Below are 18,601 nucleotides of genomic sequence, written 5' to 3'. Positions count from 1 at the left end.
GGGTGATTTCGTGAATGCGAACGGAAGTCGCATGGAACGGAAATACTCGTGCAACCACGGTGCTGTTATCTGTGGAGGATGGATGGCCGGAACTAAAGTTCATACAGAACCAAATTTAAGAAAATGGGCAATATTTTAATCAAATTCCTTGTCGGAGATCTGGTCTAAAGCCGAGGTTTAGTATATTTTATTTTCCCCCCTCAAGCCGTTTCATTACATAGTTTAAAATTTCGCTCAGAAAAATCGATTTATTCGAAGGTCGACGTAGCTGCTTCGGCAGCGAATTCTAGCGGCGTGTGCCGGAACTACGTGTGAGTCGCGTCGAGAAATGCAGCGGAAAACACAAATTTGCGTGTGTATATTTTTTACCACACCGAGCATGATGGTTAAGAGACCGGAAAAATTCGCGGTTTCGATGGCCTTCAGGATAGACCGCACACATCCCTGTACACTCGGGCAAATAACGCAAGTTCATCGGCTGCCGACTTGTAAGTCGTCTTTAGCTGGTTTGTTTGTGATTCGATCCTTCTTTTGGTTGAGGGTTTATAACTGGTTGAGATTCGTCCAGATGAACAGTAGGCCAATAGCAAAATTATCTAAGAGGTTTGAATTCTAGCCTATCACCGAATGACCCCGCGAATTTCGCAGGTCTCTCTACTAATGATGGTAGGTGTATTCGCCGCGTGGTGTTGGATGTAAAGCGTCTCTGGCGAGTACTGGAAGACCGGATCACGGCCCCGCGGCCCACCACACTGCCCCCCCCCCCCTCTCCCCACGGCCGCGGCTGCGCTGTGGGAACGGCGCGCGGGAACCAGTTTGGTGGCTGCCGGGGGGAGGCGATGCGCCGGGTCGTCCGGCGATCGCGGAGCGCGGGCCGCTGTGCCGCCGATATCGGGCGAAGAGGGGGGCGTGCCGTATCACGTTGTTGTTGGCGCAGCGCGGCCGGAGCACCGGGGCCCGACCGAGGCAACAAAAACAGTCCACGACCACAACCTATTAATCACGGGTCCTAAATAGGAACCGACAGCTCTCGCGCCCCGTCGCACTACCCGGCCCGATAACGTCGCCCCCTTGCAGAAAAAACACGAGTTGTCGGGTACTACTACTCGCCCGGCGAACATCCGCTGCTCGACTGCGTTAGAAAGTGGTGCAGATGCCGCTTAAAGTTGGCGTAACACACATACAATGAAATACTATAGAATGTAAAAAATGTTCGCAGGCTTTCACGGCCATTGTCTGAAGCAGCTTGGTATTCTGGGTTTTGTAGCCGCGTCCTTGGAGAATACATTCACCGACGTTTCGGTCGACATTGCAGTCGCCATGGTCAGGGAGCAGTTTACCTACTGAGTTTCTTACAAGTTAGGTATACTGCCTGAGGGGAAAGGTGCTCCCTGATTGGCTGCAGCTGTGGGCCGATCAGAGCCTTCCTTTCTTCTGGTTGGCTGGGCTGTTTTTGCCAATCAGGGGCGATCTGTCTGATGACTTGCGATAACCTCAGTAGGTAACGGCTCCCTGATGATGGCGACTGCAATGTCGACCGAAACGTCGGGGAATTAAACGCCGAGGACACGGCTACAACCCAGAAGCCGAGCTACTACTACAGAATGTGTTTCATGGATATAGTACGGACATGCACATTTATATTTAATTCAGTTTTTTTTTTTTGGAAATACGCCATTGCAGTTTTACACTTGTTTTCTGTGAATTTATTATCTTCATATTTTTATTCATTTTTGATTTTCGGAATTTTTTTCTATGACAAGCAGTGAATAACTGCATTCAAAAATTCCTATTGCATGAATCGTTTAAAGAACGCAAAAAGATTCCGGGACTCACCGCAAGTTAAAACATCGTAGCATCGTCTGTGTTTCGTGACTGGATGAGTTTCTTTCAGGTACGCGTCCTGAGTGGCTCGGTCAAATAAAGTCAACGACTTCTCTCGCAGACGGCCGCCAATCACGAGGAAGAAGCCTCTGGTGCGGGTATACCGTGTTGCAGTCTAACAGGCATTCAGCTTTTTTTTCCCGCGGAAAATGCCTGCATCTAAGGATTAGTTTCGCACTTACAAATAAGCAATTTATTAGAATTGAAACTTTTAAACTACCAAAGAGAACTTAGAATATAAATAATATTTAAAACATAAATATGATACCACTATCAAGCATTAATATTTTAAGAACAATAATTATTGTATTAAATAATCATATAACTTTTTTTGTTGGCATATTTACAATATAGAAGTATCGAGAAGTAGGTGTAGTATCGATATTTTTTAACACATGGCTATGTTAAGCTCGCACAGTAACTGAATAAATGAAAATTGGAAACCTTGAGAGCTTATAAATAACTAATTTTGAGACAGTGAAAAGTTATTATAACCGGTGTTGAAGTTTCTAATTATTATTACTGAGATTTATTCTTGGTGATAGACAAAATGATTAATTCAAGGTTGATGTCAGAATTCTGCGTACCTACAAACGTAATGTTTGTTGGTTCATGGTACGGGACCCTAAAATATGGTACGTATCAACGTTAATATCATCTATAGATCTTGGGTACGTATACCAACAAGTTAGTACGTCTACCACAACTGTCCGAGCACACACAGATAGGTATCATGTCCGGGTTTACGATTGAATATTAAGAATTAGTTGTGTACTTAAGATATGACTCTATGCATACTAGTGGAATGGTTTATGATTGTCATGTAGGAGTTTTGACGGGTCGTGAGCGAATCACATGTGACTTAAGATTTAGCAGAAATGGATAGGCTATTTTTTTTTTATATTTTTCCTTATGAATTATGGAAAGCAGCACTCAGAGCACAGCAGTACGTGTTGTTTGTGCGAAATAAGGTTTCCTTGGAGAAAGCAGGTTATGAATTATTACGAAAGTAATAGGAAATATGGAAGTCATGTAAAAAAAAGATTGGATAGGTACTTAGAAGAAAATTGCAGGAAATAAAAAGCTCTGATTGGATTTTTTTCTTTTATGATTTCGGAAATTGATTATTCCAAAGTATTTCTGGTTGATTTTTGCTATTATACGATTATATAAGAATGTATTTACAATAATTCACGAATCTATTGATTTTTAACTGTATGGTGGCTTGGAATAGATTATATTATGCATTAAATAAAATAGTATTTCAAGTTGAATATTTGTGATTGTAATTTGTGTAACAATTCTGGGTTACGAGCTTAAATGTTGCAATTTTTAGGTTCAATCGTAGCCATATGTCTGGTATATCAAGGAGGTTCCTAACCAATGTCACTGTGGATAAATGTTTTGTTGAACAAATTTTCAACCGGCAACGATTTCTTACCGAAATGCACTTCAAAATGCCGACGATACCCACAAATACAACAATTCAGTTTCTGTAACGTGACAGTATTCTCGCTCGTTTACATTGACTGGAATTAACGAACACTTATTCAATCAATAACTGGTTATTCGCAGTACCAGGGCCGCTGTGAAAATTTGTGGGCCCCTGGGCAGCTGGGGTAGTAGGCCCCCTTCCTTTTTTTTTTTGCATACCACTACTACGTAGGCCTATACCATAAATATATATGGTATCGTAAAATTGCATACTTCATTTGAACATACATAACGATTTCCTAGTTACGCAAAAAAGAAAGATAGCATTTGCATGTATTATCTCAGTGCACTTTTACATTGTTAATACCATCAAAATACAAATAATAATTAATTTTGATGTAAATGTTGCTAAAAAAAACCAAAAATCTTAAATGGTAATCAGAAATTGCATTATTATATGAGTGTTTAAAATACATAAGTATAATAATTTATTCTGAAAGTAAATATTATTAAAATAATGTAAAGTAATAATCAATTTTATTACTTCGAAAACATCAAACACACTGAACCACGTTCATTTAATTGAAAAATTTGTAATACATATTAATTATTTATAACGTTCCAGGGACGTCGGAACGTTTTCATTAGTGAGGGGCCGAACAGATGTATCACACTTACCTCAGTCATAGAGCGGGCCCTCCCCCGGAAAAATTTGGAATTTTAGATGCAAAATTGTGCTATTTAATGAGTTTCCGAACCAAAATATTAAATATACCATTCCAAGAATTTGATGACGTAGTATGTATTAAATACTACTCTGACAGTAGATGTAGTACAATTTAAATAAAATACCAGCTAGGAATTTACAATCATTTTACAGTATATTGAAAATCATAAATTTGATTTTCTAATCAATGTGATCAACAATGCAACATTTGTAACTACAGGTTGAGAAAAATACTACTACGACCAAACATTTATTCCGGGAAAAGGAGGGGGGCGAAATGCTACTCTCGTTCCCCCAAGCATAACAGCATGGGGGCGACTCGCCCCTGCTGTCCCCCCTGTTCCGACCTCCCTGTAACGAATGGGAACGTTACAGGGAGGTCGGAACAGGGGGGACAGCAGGGGCGAGTCGCCCCCATGCTGTTATGCTTGGGGGAACGAGAGTAGCATTTCGCCCCCCTCCTTTTCCCGGAATAAATGTTTGGTCGTAGTAGTATTTTTCTCAACCTGTAGTTACAAATGTTGCATTGGTGATCACATTGATTATATATATATATATATATATATATATATATATATATATATATTGTACAAGATGTTTTGATAGCAGGGAAAATGGTTTTTCCAGCCATTTATTTTCCACTTCCCAGCATGCGCCCGGGCCCCTAAGGCTACCGGGCCCCTGGGCATTTGCCCCTTTTGCCCCCCCCTCTCGGCGGCCCTGCGCAGTACGGTACATATTAACATTATTAGCCTACTCAACTGTATGTCGGCGTACGGTTTGAGTGCATAATTCTTAAGATTTTCTTCGTAAACCCTTCTTTAGGCCGGATTACCTAATAATATTAGCAAAACAAGTGCGACGCAAAAAGTTCAATAACGATATTTTCAAATGCTCTTCTATAAACGACGCAAAATTGCAATGCAAACATCACCCGACTATCGACTTCCTGCGTTTCCGCCTTCCGTATTTGAAGCGGCTTGATCCGAAAACTTTTCCAAGACGGAGATCAGAGATGCTATGTGCATAGGCGGCCACAATTTTGATTTCATTAGGTACACACATGACGTTTTTTCTTGTCAAACTTTCGCACAGTGAAAGAAAATGCCAATTTTATGTGAAATTGTTGACAGTTTTATTTTTCATGATGAACGTGAATTATCAAAAGAAGCCCAGGAAATAAATTTTGTTTACAACTTTGCACAATTTGAAAACGTCTTGCTTGCGACTTCCGTGCATTATGTACGACCAAGATTTCCCTACAGTTGATGAACCCAACCTTGGTGAAGTGATTTGCCACGCGAACAACTATCATAGATATAGATATCGGCTTGTGGAGCTGGCCGAGTGACGCACGTCCATTCAACAACTGTCCGAGAACACGGTGATGGACCTTTTCAGTTCTGAAATACTTTATCGGTCTGTGAAAGAGAGAAAGAGAGAGAGGTGAAATACCGCGTCGTGTAAAAGTCGCAAAGTTCCATGGACATTTTTCTTATGTTCAACATCGTTAGTTATTTGCTGTAATTTTAAAGTTTTTTGTTATTGGTTGTTTGGTCAAGTCACGTGTGCAAACCCCAACATGGACGAGGTTGTCCATGTTAGTGCGTCCATAGAGTAAATAAAGTACCTACTAGTACATAGTGGACCATATTATACCTCTATGGAGTGGACGCTCAAAGCTATCGAATTTCGGCGTTTTGTGTTTAATTTAAATTGTGCTACACTATTGCAAACATGACGAACATGAATGCAGTTGTCATGATTTCAATCTTCCCCATTGCATGAAACATTCAAAGAATGTATTATAAGAGGAGGTGTAAAAACGGGCACAGGTAAATAATTTTTGATTTAATGTTCATTTCAGATCCTCAAATATACAAGTTGCTCTTTGTACCATCTTGTATTGTTTTATCCACTTTGAAAACTTTCAATGAATGGGTCGCAATTCCATAAATGTGTATTATTCGCAAACTATATGCCTAAAGGCCATGGGCGTAGATATCGGGTTGGGGGTGGGGGCAGTGGCGGATCCAGGATTTTGGTTTGGGAGGGGCTTGACCCAGCTGAGGCTAGGCTTTATCAAGGCAAACACTAAAACAACAGTGAACCCAGATGCTTTTGGAGGGGGCTTGAGCCCCTTTGCCCCCCCTCTGTATCCGCTACTGGGTGGGGGGTTGACAAGGGGGCCTGCTTTCGCTTGCAAAATCGTGAGCGTGACATGGTGTAGATAAAACATAAATGTTAAAACTGTGGTTTATGGAAAACATTTTGTATATTTTTAAGTTTTATGTTTATTCCATGCAAATAGGCAAAAATATGGGCAGTATACAACAGACAAGCACCCTATCCAGAGATGACTTGTCGGTTAAAACCCACGAGCAAAACTCTCTGGCCACACAGGAACAATTATACAGTTTTGCATTCCTGCTAAAGGTTATCCTTGTAAGTTGTGAGGAATATTCATCCTTAAGTCATGTGATTGCTGGAGAATAAAGGCACATTTCAGTTTCAATATTTATTCTAAAAATATTCCTTGCATTTTCAGGTTTTATCTCTATGAATTTGTTTTTAGTTAACTTTTACTTTTCAATCTAACATTTCATCAATGTTTTGGATCTTCGATTTTCAAGTTTTTCTTAACACCCAATACTGAGCTTGGTTATAATCAAAATTTTGTATTTAAAGATTTTAAGTTAATTAAAAAGTTATATGTCTAATATTTTTCATAGATTTTCATTTTTAGGCAGGATATTGTAAGGCGTGGTTTTCGATTTGAAAAGTTACTTAAGTATGTATTATGTATTAAGGCATTTGTAAAATTAATGTAATTTATAAATAATTGTTGATACTATAAAGTCTGTTCAGATTAATGAGGTTTCCCAGCACAGTAGTTTGAAATGTTTAGTTGAACCTCAAAACTAGTTTTGTCTGCAATTTTCAAACATTTGATGGTGTTGAGTACAAAATATTAGTAAAACTCTATGGAAGATGTCTAATTTATTATCAGAAGAGATAATTAGAAAATTATATAAAATATTTATTATATTGTGACCGAATTGATAGTCGACTATATAATATTGAAGACGTTATATTTCCTCAGCCAAACAGTTACTAAACTAAGTTGTGTTGAAAAATTTTGAACTTGTGAAAAGAAATGAATAGAAGAATCCTGCAAAGGTAACTAACTAACTACTGACTTTGGTACTCGCATAAGGAATCAAAGTTTTGATAAGCTTGAAACAACAATAGTGGCAGACCTAGCCAAGAGATTACTTAGTTTATTGAGTTACCTACTTTTCCAAGTCATTGAGTAAAAACTAGATAAAGATAGATTTTAAAAATAAAATAAATTTTTTTTTGTCTTAAAATAAATAATATAAAAGCTTGAAGAGTAAATTTATTTTTGAAAGTTCGGTTTAGCATAGAGCTATTAGAAAAAATTGGCTCACTGCTAACAGACCGTACACTGAATTTAATTTTGGGGAAAGAGGAGGGGGATAGAACCTGTTTACCTGCTGCTTGCTTTCACATTATTTTCTTTTGTTTGCAGGAATGATTTTTGACTTTATTTTAAGGATCTGCATGATGCTGTGTCTAAATCAAGCAATTTAGGTGTTGCTGTCATTACAAAAGTGGAAAAGGGACTAAGAAACAATTTTGAAAATTGCCAAGGATTTTATGATGTCACTACTCTCAACTCTAATTGGTCGGGATGAGAAAAAAAAATTGACTGAAAAAAGTTGTATACTTTTTACCTCTCCATAACTGCATGCAGGATCAATAGACTTTTTTTTGCAGAAGTAAATTAATTTATATAATTTTATTTCATTGTGCATGCTGTTTCCCCCTCCAACTAAATTAAAATAATAATTAAATAAATCGTAACAAAGACTTGAGTAGCGAGATGTCAGAAGCGGCATGTATTCAGCAACCAGCACCTTGCATCGGATAAATAGCCCCAAAAATGACAAGCACTACTAATATTCATTTTTTCATTTAGTTTATTTTCTCAATATTCCTTACATATAAAAACCTTACACATTTTGAAAACAAGTGTACAGATTAAACAACTCACTTTCAAACATACGTACCCTTTTACTTGGCATATAACAGTTGAAATTGACATTCTCAGAGGAAATCCAACAACCTAAATATGTATTGAAACATTTCAAAGGAAACTGACTAGACACAAAAGTGAAAACAAGAAATCAGAAAAATAACAATGATCAACAAAATACATGCCCAACTGCCTAGAATAAACTGTTTACACACTAGTGTTAGGTACATACTGTAGTCACTATCGTAAAATAAATTCAGATGTACCTTACACTCAACTAAAATATAAACATTTTTATAACACAGTAAGTCTCATTTTATTACACTCTGTATACGTGCTGATATTTTATCTAAGACATTGTACTTTGGTTTCCTGTTGCTGTTAATTTTAATTAGTACATTATTACAGTGCATACTGTACAAAAAAAAAAAAGATGACAAAGAGCTCTACTCAGCAGAAACAAGCGAACCAAAACTAAGAATCGTACTCATGGAGCAAACGTTGGGTGCAGTCTCGTAGTTTCACAACACGGCTCTCTTGCACGGTCGACAACATGGACACGGCAGAATGAACAACCAACAACATAAAAATAATAGGGTACATGTGGAAAATTAGCGGCTCCTGCAATTGTCAATATTTGCTGGAAAGATTATGTTTTCTTACCATTTCCATGATCCTGAAATACATATATTATTTTTACGAGATTTGTGATTTGTCTCCTTGGGAGAAAAATAAAAAAAAATCTAATAGCTCATGGTGTTAAATAGTTTTGTAATAATTTCAGATAAAATTCAAATATGTAAAATAATTGTTTATATTGATTTTTGTATTCTATTCTTTGATTTTTTTTCATTGTGTACTTGAACATTTATGTTTTCTTAAATTTAAGGTTTGGATAAAATTCTAGAATATGTACAAGGTGGAGCAAATTTACAGTTGTGAATGTATGATTAATGTTATTCACAGATCTAGTATGTCACGTATATATTGATTTTGTCATTGCAGAAAATGTAGCAGCAAGTTTTTTTAGAGACTAACTATATGAAATTGTGTCATATTTCACTATTATTTAACCTAGTACATACGTACTGCATTCTTTGTACAACAGATTTTTTTTTCTAAGAATATTAGTGTGTGAATGAGTCTCATTAAGCATTTATGATGACTAGGAAAAAGTGAGATTTTTGTGTGGTTTTATGTATTTTGTATTATTTAACCTTGTATGAATCATCCAAGAAGGGTATGTTATGTAATGGTTTTTTTTTTTTGCGGATTTGGTAGTATTTAGGTGATTGTAATTGAAGTGAAATGTTTGTCAGGTAAATTTAAAATGTTCTTTAAAATTGTTAAATTGTTAAAATTATTGAGAAAAAAAAAATGGAATTTAAACTATTTACTGGATTCTGGAAAATATGTAGTCCTGAAGTGCTTTGAATACAGGGAAAACAGTGTCATTTAGAGAATTGAAAACAAGTAAGTATTCATGGAAAATTGTTTTTTAAATATTTCATTATACTCTTATAGCTAGTATCATAACCATGCATTAATACTTTCTGGTTTTCAATTATATTTACTTCACAATTTCGCCAAGACTTCATGGCATTCCCACTTTAGGGTTTTGAAATCCAGTGGAAATTGAAAAACACTGTTTAGCGGAGTAATCAACAACACTAGATATAAACAAAAATACAATTTTCGTTTTGGCATTTTTAAATTAATTTTTCACAGGAGCTACAATTTTCTACGTTTAGTAACATTACATAATAAAGAACGAAAAATACATACACCTATGTAACCGTCAGTCACTTAAACCAAATTAGACAATCAAAACCCAAGGAAAAACCAGGGAAACTAAAAGTTATTGTAATTTTTCTGATGTCATTATTGTCAAGTCTGCAGCCCACCCACATTGGGGTAACCATTCCACCCAGCTCAGGATACAAGTGCGCTCCGACTGCCAACTTTGTAACTTTCACTTTATAAACAACAAGTTTTAATTTTAAACGAATATCTAACAGCATAAATCCACCTCACCTCCAACTGTATTTCATTTCTTAATTATTGAACTTATTTTCTGATTATTTTAATAAAATCAGTTTTATTTAATTACTCTTGTAATTTAGTTTATTCCCTTTACTTGTTAATAACTTAATTTTATTTAATTCTGGTAAATTTGGTTCCTAATATATCAGGTTGGCAATAACTTTAAAAAGACTGGAATGAGCTGGAAGCTCGGAGAAATAGACACTTTATTTTAGTTTAAGTCTATACTTAACTTTTCATCTAACTTTTAAATGGTAATGTTATTTATATATAATTTTTTTGGGGAGCATAGACACTTTAAGCATTTATTGTTATTTATATTTGTATTCACATGTGCAAATATAAACTCCCGAAAGTACCAGTGATGTTTTGGCGTGAGGCACAGCCAGTGTGTGGGTATGGATGTGAGGCAGTCAAAACCGAGGCCGGCGATTGTGGCACGCAGACAGTGTGCCACACAGGTTTCTAAGGCGTATTCGGTACAATGCAGTGAATGAAACTTTAATAAAGGTTATTGTGTATACAAGGATGTGTAACGAACTTAATAGCAGAACGTTTAGCCAAGTTACGTTCCTGTACTTTACAAGTTGCGCGAGCAAGATTTCCGTGTCAAAATTTGAAGTGGATATTTGCCAGCGGAATTGTGAAAAAAAAACATGTTGGGCTGCTACAAGGAAGCAGACAGTGAAACCTGCTCAAGTATTTAACAGTGTTTTTGTGTCCTTTTTACCTACTGCAACTTGAGGCATGACTTACTTCGCTCAAGCGAATGCTGTTCCAAACTCTGGACTTAGCAATTACAAGTAAGGGGGAGGGGGGGAGGGGCAGCCTCCCTATTTGCCGACTTAAAAGCCATTGAAACCCAAACAAAACCGTTTGTGTATTTTAAAGAGAAATTAATGGGCATGGCCCGTTTCGAAATCACAGATAACTGTGATGTTTTTTAAGACGTTTCTGCACATGAAATACATCATGAATCACAATGGACCTTTCTTTTAAGTTGATTATGCTGGCATAACTTTTTAGTAATCTTTTAGTTAGACTTTTTTGTGTAACAAATAGTTTAATATTTTTTTAAGCTCCCCAAATTACGTTGTATCTACAAACGTTTATAATAATTTTAGTAAATATTTTTAAGATGCTTTCAAGTGTCTAAACAATTTGTACCTATTAAAGTTATGGTATTTTTTTGTCATACTTGGCAGAATAATCTAGTTTGCTTATGTGTGGCTAGAGAAACAAATAATTTATAATTGAATTATTGCTTTGTCTCTTGCACATGCAATTAAATGTTAGTTGGTAATTCTTTGATAAATCCATTGTAAAAGTAATTTTAAATTGTTTGCCAATACGTAGATTGTTTGTTTCCACATTTGTTTATATCTTATTATTTATATTAAATGTTTAGCAACTTTTTTAGTGAGTTTGAATTCCATTTACTACTATCATGCATCCTAAATGTCTTGCTTTCTTTTGACTTATTTACCAGTCAAATGCTTGTATGTTTGTTTTTGGCCCATTACTAGTTGTGGTTGGAGCTGAGGTAAATGGTCAGGCGCTGTTTTCAGAAATTTTTTAAAGTTAAATGTTAAATGTTAAATGAAGCTGCTGACAAGATGCAGTTCCACCCCGGGGATGGGGACACGTTAGAGCCTGCAAGATACATTCCCACTGCGCATGATTCAAATTTGAGTAAATATACACTTTGTTGCCCAAAAGTAAGCACGAATGAATTACCAAGATCATAAACATGTTTTGGACGTAATGTTGCAGCTACATACCTAGTACATGCTCTATGAAACAATTATGGATCACGTACATTCAAGAAATTTTCTTATGTCGGAAAAATAACTTTCAATAGTCTAATACTTTTACCACCTAACTGGTAATAAAATAAGCACGCATATTTATTTCCGTCTTCCTTCAGTTGAAGTATCTTTTTTTTTTTTTTTTTTAAATTTGTTTGCCAAAATCATGTGAGAATATCTATTTTACGATTTTTCTAACTCTATTGTTAATGTCTAACCACAAATTTTTTATTTTTTATTTTTTATGGTTTTATTTTGCACATCAAATGAAAACCAGTTAACAAAAGTTAAAACAAAAGGACGTATATATATTTTTCCCTCACAACCATCATAAGTGTACGAGATTGTCATGCACTTGCAAAATACGTTAAATAAGCAGGATACACAAACAAATATAGATAATATAAGCTACGGACCTCTGATCTTACTGCACTGTGGTGACTCAGCGGGGAAAAACGACGGCACGGGGCACAGGTCGATTCACTCAAAGAAAATGAATCGTGAACAATTCCTGCACATTAAAACTGAAGGAAAACAATACTTGAGCTGCCACATTTGTATGTACAACTATAAGGTAGTTAATATCATCAACGAAACTGAGTATCTTTACACTTGATCAACTGTTCGACGCATTAGCAAGGATCAGACAAAGACACCTGGGCTGCAAGCCAAAGCGACAATGCTCGTTCGACATGCTGGCGTGATACACATAGGTGTACGTTAGCATATGTACGAGTGGAATCATTCACACTGGCAGTTTGCAATGTATAAAAAAAATATTACAACTATAAACGGTCACTAACAATATACTTATTTAATAAGAAACTTTTGAAAGCAAGAGCTGCACTCCTTAGAACCCTAAAGGAAGCTGCCAACCAAGTTCACTGCTGTTAAAAAAACATTATACCTGTGAAGAAACAACCACATTCAACTGGCAATGACGGTTATCTTCAAAGAGAGGCTAGATCACACTGAACAAAACTGCAAACAAACTAAATTAAACTATAAGTTAAATCACAAAGACAACTTGTAAAGAAATATCTAAATAATGCACAAATCAAAAAGTTGAACAATAAAATAATGTTACTATGATATTATTTCCCAATAATGCCAAACACAGTAACCAAACTTGGTAGTTTTATACAATATGAGTAATAACACACATTCAAAACATAAAATACACAAAGTATTTTCAGAATTGATAATATAATTGGACAGGATTACATCACATTAAATATTTGTTCTAGCCCTCATAAAATAATAGCATTTTAATTTACCATTGAAAAACCATTCAGTGATTTGCACTAAAACATCTGTGACTCCAATTTCCTTTTTACTTAACCCCAATTAAATATACCAAGATTCACTAGGTTATCTTATTGTTGGAATAAGTTTAGAAGTTTCTAGAATTTCATTTACACTGCTATTTAATTGCAAGTAAAGTTTTCCAAATTGTACCAATATTTTTTTTAAAATTCATACACCAATTAAAAAAATCCTTGATTAAAATAGTACAATTATTTTTTTATTACAAATATTTGAATCAACCTTTCAAAAACACAAACAAATACTGTAGCCTGCCTATTGAAAAATGTGATTCAAGAATACACAAAGTTTCACTATGTTGTTTTAAGGATGTCATAAACCAAATTCCTTCTGCGGAACTTTTAAAAATACATACGAAGTTGTGGTTAAAGAAGGCCACACCATTTCCCACAGAGGTAATGCCTTATGAGGTAAGCAAACAAATCACAATGTTCAACAGCTACCCACACTATCACGCTTATGATATGTTGAACACCATCCACAACGAGACAAGGTCACTGGAAGACAAAACAAGGAGTTGCACCCTGGACAATAGTTGGTGCTTCAACAACACAACTGGCAGATTGCAGAGATTAACAGGTGTAGTGTCTTGTTGAACCTGCTCCCACATAGGTTCTCATCAATTCATGCCGACGAGCCAAAAAATCAGTTACCGTATTTACCCGCAGAAAAGTCGCCCCTTCGTATCGGTCGCACCCTTAATTTTGGGCAAAAATCTAACATTTTCACTGTAAGGGTCACCCTCGAATGAGTCGCGCCATAAAACTGTCTTCTCTAGAATACAAGTGAAGTCTTTATGGTCCGTGTCTCAGCTTACTGTTAAGTAAAAATGGTACTGATGTCCTTCCCTTTGTCTTTTCCCTCTTCATCCTCTATGGTCCATCCTCCCCCCTTCACCCTAGCACTATCTAACAAAAAATACAAAGGAAAAAAAAAATGCTACTTTATATACCCATGTTCCCCTTCCCGCCTTCCCCAAGAGAGAAAAGACAGCAGGCTAGTTTCTTGTCAAATTTTTTTTGTCAGTTTCTTCAATAAAAACATGCGCACCTCTTACGGCAATTTTTGCCATGAATGAAATGTTGCAGTAGAGAGCGTACAAAATCTGATGCAAAAAACGCACAGTTGTGTCACAAAAACCTGCAGAGATAGACATGATAATTGTGTACGGTGCCAGTTCATGATGACGAGGGAGGGGGTGGCTTAACAGCGCAGTTAATGATGCTTCACTCTCACTGCTGAGACATTTTAATAAAAATATTTATATTTACTTGTGATATACTTATTAAAAACCAACACAGGTTAGTTATTGAAACATATAGTCAACCACAACAGTGCAATGTTAATTTTTTTTTTACCCAAAATGAAAATTTTCGCATATGGGTCACAGTACATTTTAATAAACAAAAAAATTGGCTAAAGATCTGCGACCCGTACACGGGTAAATACGGTAAAGTTGGGACGTATTGGTTCTACTAGGAAACAGATTGCCGCTTCGCATGAACACTCACATAAAAAATGAGAACAACTTTATACATGCAGGTTATTTTTTGGTAAGGAAGACTGATGTATCCACCAACATGGTGCCAATGACCAAAATCAATTGCATTTATTATTTTTCCTTGATGAGAAAATAATTATACTCATTTGGTATGAGAAATAACACACAAACTGAGGTAATAATATTGTTGTATGTTTATGTGCTACAACAGAGTCATTTGTTAAAACCTTCTATGACAGCAACAGAATGTGTAACTCTAGAATGAGGAACTCTTCACCCTATTTCCTTACAAAGTCAAATGATTTGGGGTAAAACGAAGCTGTTGCGAGAAATGCCATTTTAGTGCAAAAAAAATTACATACGAAAGTACAACGAACAAACTATAAATGGAGCAATATAATAAAATACAGCAACTGTCTTTGGTAAAGTTTTGATTTGGCTGTAACCTGTAACTGAGGAACAGAAAATGAGTGCAAGAGGGAAAAATATGAATGAACGAACGGGAGATAAGAGTGGAACCAGATGAGGACAAGAAAGAGCCACAGGACAAAAACCACGTTGATGGATGTGTTCCAGGATCCACACCTTGCAAGTGAACTGCACAAGCAAGCAGCGGGTGAAACTGAAGAGGAACAGTGAGTATTGACGAGAACTTCGGCAAGGCACGCGTGCGTGGTGTCCACAGCTGGGCGATAATAGAGTACACACGTGGAAGTGAAACACTGTCTGTACGTACAAAAGGTGCTCAGAATATTAATGGAAAGGAGACATGCAAGATACAAAGATTGGCAATTGCTTCTGAAGCAGATGTTACACCCAACAGAGCTTTGTTCTCCATCAAAAATATGTGTACTGAGACCGACAGTCTAAATAACATATTTTGTTGTTACGAGGAAAGAAGTTACAAAATAATTAACCACCAAGGAGAAGTATACATTTAATTATTTATAAATATTTTATTGTGTCCAATTAACAAAGCAATAAGGAGCACCAATTGTTATCAATTAAGCGCACCATATTCTGGTGGACTAGTAAACAGAGCTTTTTATAAATAAAAAAACTCTGTGAAGTAAGGCTTTCTGACCTAAACTCTCTCCTATAAAATTATTAAAGTTAATGAAACTTATCCTAAGTACTTGTATACATGTTTTAATTTTTTTTACTGCTGCAATAACCTTAGTAAGATATGAGATTGTCACATATACAAAATAAAGAAAAATCTTTTGTATATAATTTCAGCATTTACTACATCTATGATTCTCATGCCACCATTTGCTTCCTGCATGTATAAAGTTTGTCACAAAACTGTTTTTATAATGCAAGCTGACAAAAGATTTAATATTATGCTCACAAAACTTGAGGGGGCGTGAGGTGGGAGAAAGGGGGGAGGGGATATTAACATAAAAAATAAATTTAGCATCTTTACCTGTTCAATGGACAGGAGGACAGTATGCTCACATACAAAAACACACAACAAGTAATGAATAAGTGTCAGATGGTATGACTGTGTAGTATTTAAAACACCTTGCTACAAATTAGTAACTAGATATGTAAAATTCATTTCAACGCATTCACAAACACTCAACAACATTAATAACAGTAATTTCATTAACATGGCTAACACTCCAATGCAAATTTATTAAGGTCACAACATGCTCCTTACCGAGTAGTGCTGAAGTACTGTAATAGAAATAAATAAATAGACAAATAAACACAATACTGAAGAACGTAGCTCCCATTTGAGGCCAATGCAACTGTTTTAAGAGATTTTGTGACCTACTGAACAAACTGCTACGCCAATCCATGCCACCACGACATGACAACTGTAGTATTCTTCTAGTGTGACATTTATCACCAAGCAAGCTCTTAAAAGACTGTGTCCAAGAGTAAGCCACAATTAAGACGAAAGGTGAAGAATACCACTGCTTGCTATTCTGAAGTACTCGGCAAAGCCACAAATTAAATGCACTACTTCATATTTGCAACTAGCACCAAAACTAAAGCATTCACTGCAATTATCCTTATCACCGGAAGAGTGAAAAAAAATATAACCATGTTCATAACAGGAACGAATATACTAAAAAAAAAAACTTTAAAATGGGAGCTAAATTACATCATTATCAGTTAAAAAACTAATTCTAATCAGAAAGTAACTATACACACCTATTTGTTAGGCCTAGAAGTTAAATCTTTATCTTTGGCTGGATATGTATCAGATTAATGTAAGCGACAAGGTTTCTAACAAACTGCCTGCTTTCTCATTATTAGTTTCTTAACAAATGACTATTAAAAAACCACTCAGTTTAAATAAATTTGCACAGCACAATTGGCATCTTTATTAGTAAAATATTGCAAGAACAGACTTCAGGATGAAATCAACCCTTCATCTTTGCATCCTGGGCTTCGCGAATGTTCAACTAAACATAAGACACACACATACTTGCTGCTCGAAGAACTCACTTCTTGTCGAACAAAGGCAGTTTGGACTTGACGGCACCCTCGCAGATCATGAGCCGCTGAGTGGCATTGACCGCCCGCTTGACGCAAGCTACGCGTCCCTCCACGCCCGGCACCGTCGCTCTGGCCGAGGAACCACTCCCCGTGGCCATGCCGCGCTCCAGCTTCCTCCTCAGCAGCGCGATCTTGGACGAGCGCACGGCGTCGTCCAGGCCGGTGCTCTCCAGCCGCCGCGCCATCTCCAGCGCCGACGCGCGGCACAAGGCGTCGTCCCGCCGGTGCCTGGGGCAGGAGGGCAGCCCCCTCGCCCGCGACGAGCTGGCGTTGATGTCGGCGCCGATCCTCTCGAAGTACTCCACGTACTTGCTGATCTGCTGCGGCCGCTCCTCCCAGCAGGGGTCGCCACCCAGGCTGGACACGTCCTCCCAGCTGTCCGTGTACACGGACGAGCAGCGCTTGGCGGCGAACAGCAGCGAGGGGAGGGTCCGCGGGGGCGCGGGGTCGTCCAGGTCTCCCAGCTCGCCACTCGACACCGCCGAGTCGTCCAGCAGGAAGAGCGAGGAGGCGGCGGAGGAGGACAGCGTGGCGGAGGCCGGCACGCACTCGGCCGCCGACGGGCCGTAGTCCTCGCCCACGCTGCTGAAGAAGCCCGACTCGCAGGAGCCGTGCCGGCGCAGGGCCGTGTCGGGCAGCGAGGCGGGGTCCACCAGGCTGAGGCTGGAGGAGCAGCCTCGCAGCTGGGTGCCACGGCACGCCTCGCAGCTCCTGAACAGGGGGTGCACGAACAGGGAGGCGGCGGTGCTGGCCTTCTTGGCCCTCGCCGGGTCGTGGGTGGCCTTGGACGGCCCGGGCCGGGCGCCGGCCTCGGGCCCCCGGCGGCGCGACAGCGTGGGCGACGCGGGCAGCGACAGCGACGGGGCGGGGGGCGAGGGGCAGCCCGGCGGGGAGCAGGGGTCGGCGATGGGCGTGGTGGGCGGCGTGGGCCCGTAGAAGGGCGACGGCAGCTCGAAGCAGGACGAGAAGAGGTCGGAGGCGCCGGCGCTGCTCTTGTTCACGCCACCCAGGATCTTCTTGACGCCGCGGAACTGGGAGAGCGCGGCGAAGGGGTTGGTGCGCTCGGCGACGGGCGGCGGCTGGTAGTGCGGATCCTCGCGGCACATGATCTCGCCCACGTGCTTCAGGAGCTCCTCCTCGGAGGGAGGGCGCGACGACAGGAAGTGGCAGCGCGCCTTGTCGCTGGGCGCCGTGTGAGGGGGGAACACAACCTCCGACAGCGAGCGTCGGTGGCTCACTGCAACACCAACCACATCGGACCAGCAATTACGCAACGCTCAGCTTCTGGAAGACTGCTTCTGACCCAG

The 18,601-nt window shown here is 38.5% G+C and overlaps 1 protein-coding gene across 1 annotated transcript in view; it reads right to left on the bottom strand.

The window, feature by feature from the left end:
* Window positions 1-8,031: 8,031 nt before the first annotated feature.
* Window positions 8,032-18,601, bottom strand: part of LOC134535053 (dual specificity testis-specific protein kinase 2) — a 64,567-nt gene continuing 53,997 nt past the window's right edge. Inside the window, exon 8 of the mRNA XM_063373891.1 lies at window positions 8,032-18,531. Coding sequence (XP_063229961.1) covers window positions 17,240-18,531 — 1,292 coding nt within the window. The 3' untranslated portion in view covers window positions 8,032-17,239. The remainder of the gene's footprint in view (window positions 18,532-18,601) is intronic.

Source organism: Bacillus rossius, chromosome 8, assembly GCF_032445375.1.
Source record: "Bacillus rossius redtenbacheri isolate Brsri chromosome 8, Brsri_v3, whole genome shotgun sequence".
In the NCBI taxonomy this organism is placed as follows: domain Eukaryota; kingdom Metazoa; phylum Arthropoda; class Insecta; order Phasmatodea; family Bacillidae; genus Bacillus; species Bacillus rossius.
Note: the sequence above shows the minus strand (reverse complement) of the source record. Positions and strands in the feature narration are given on the sequence as shown.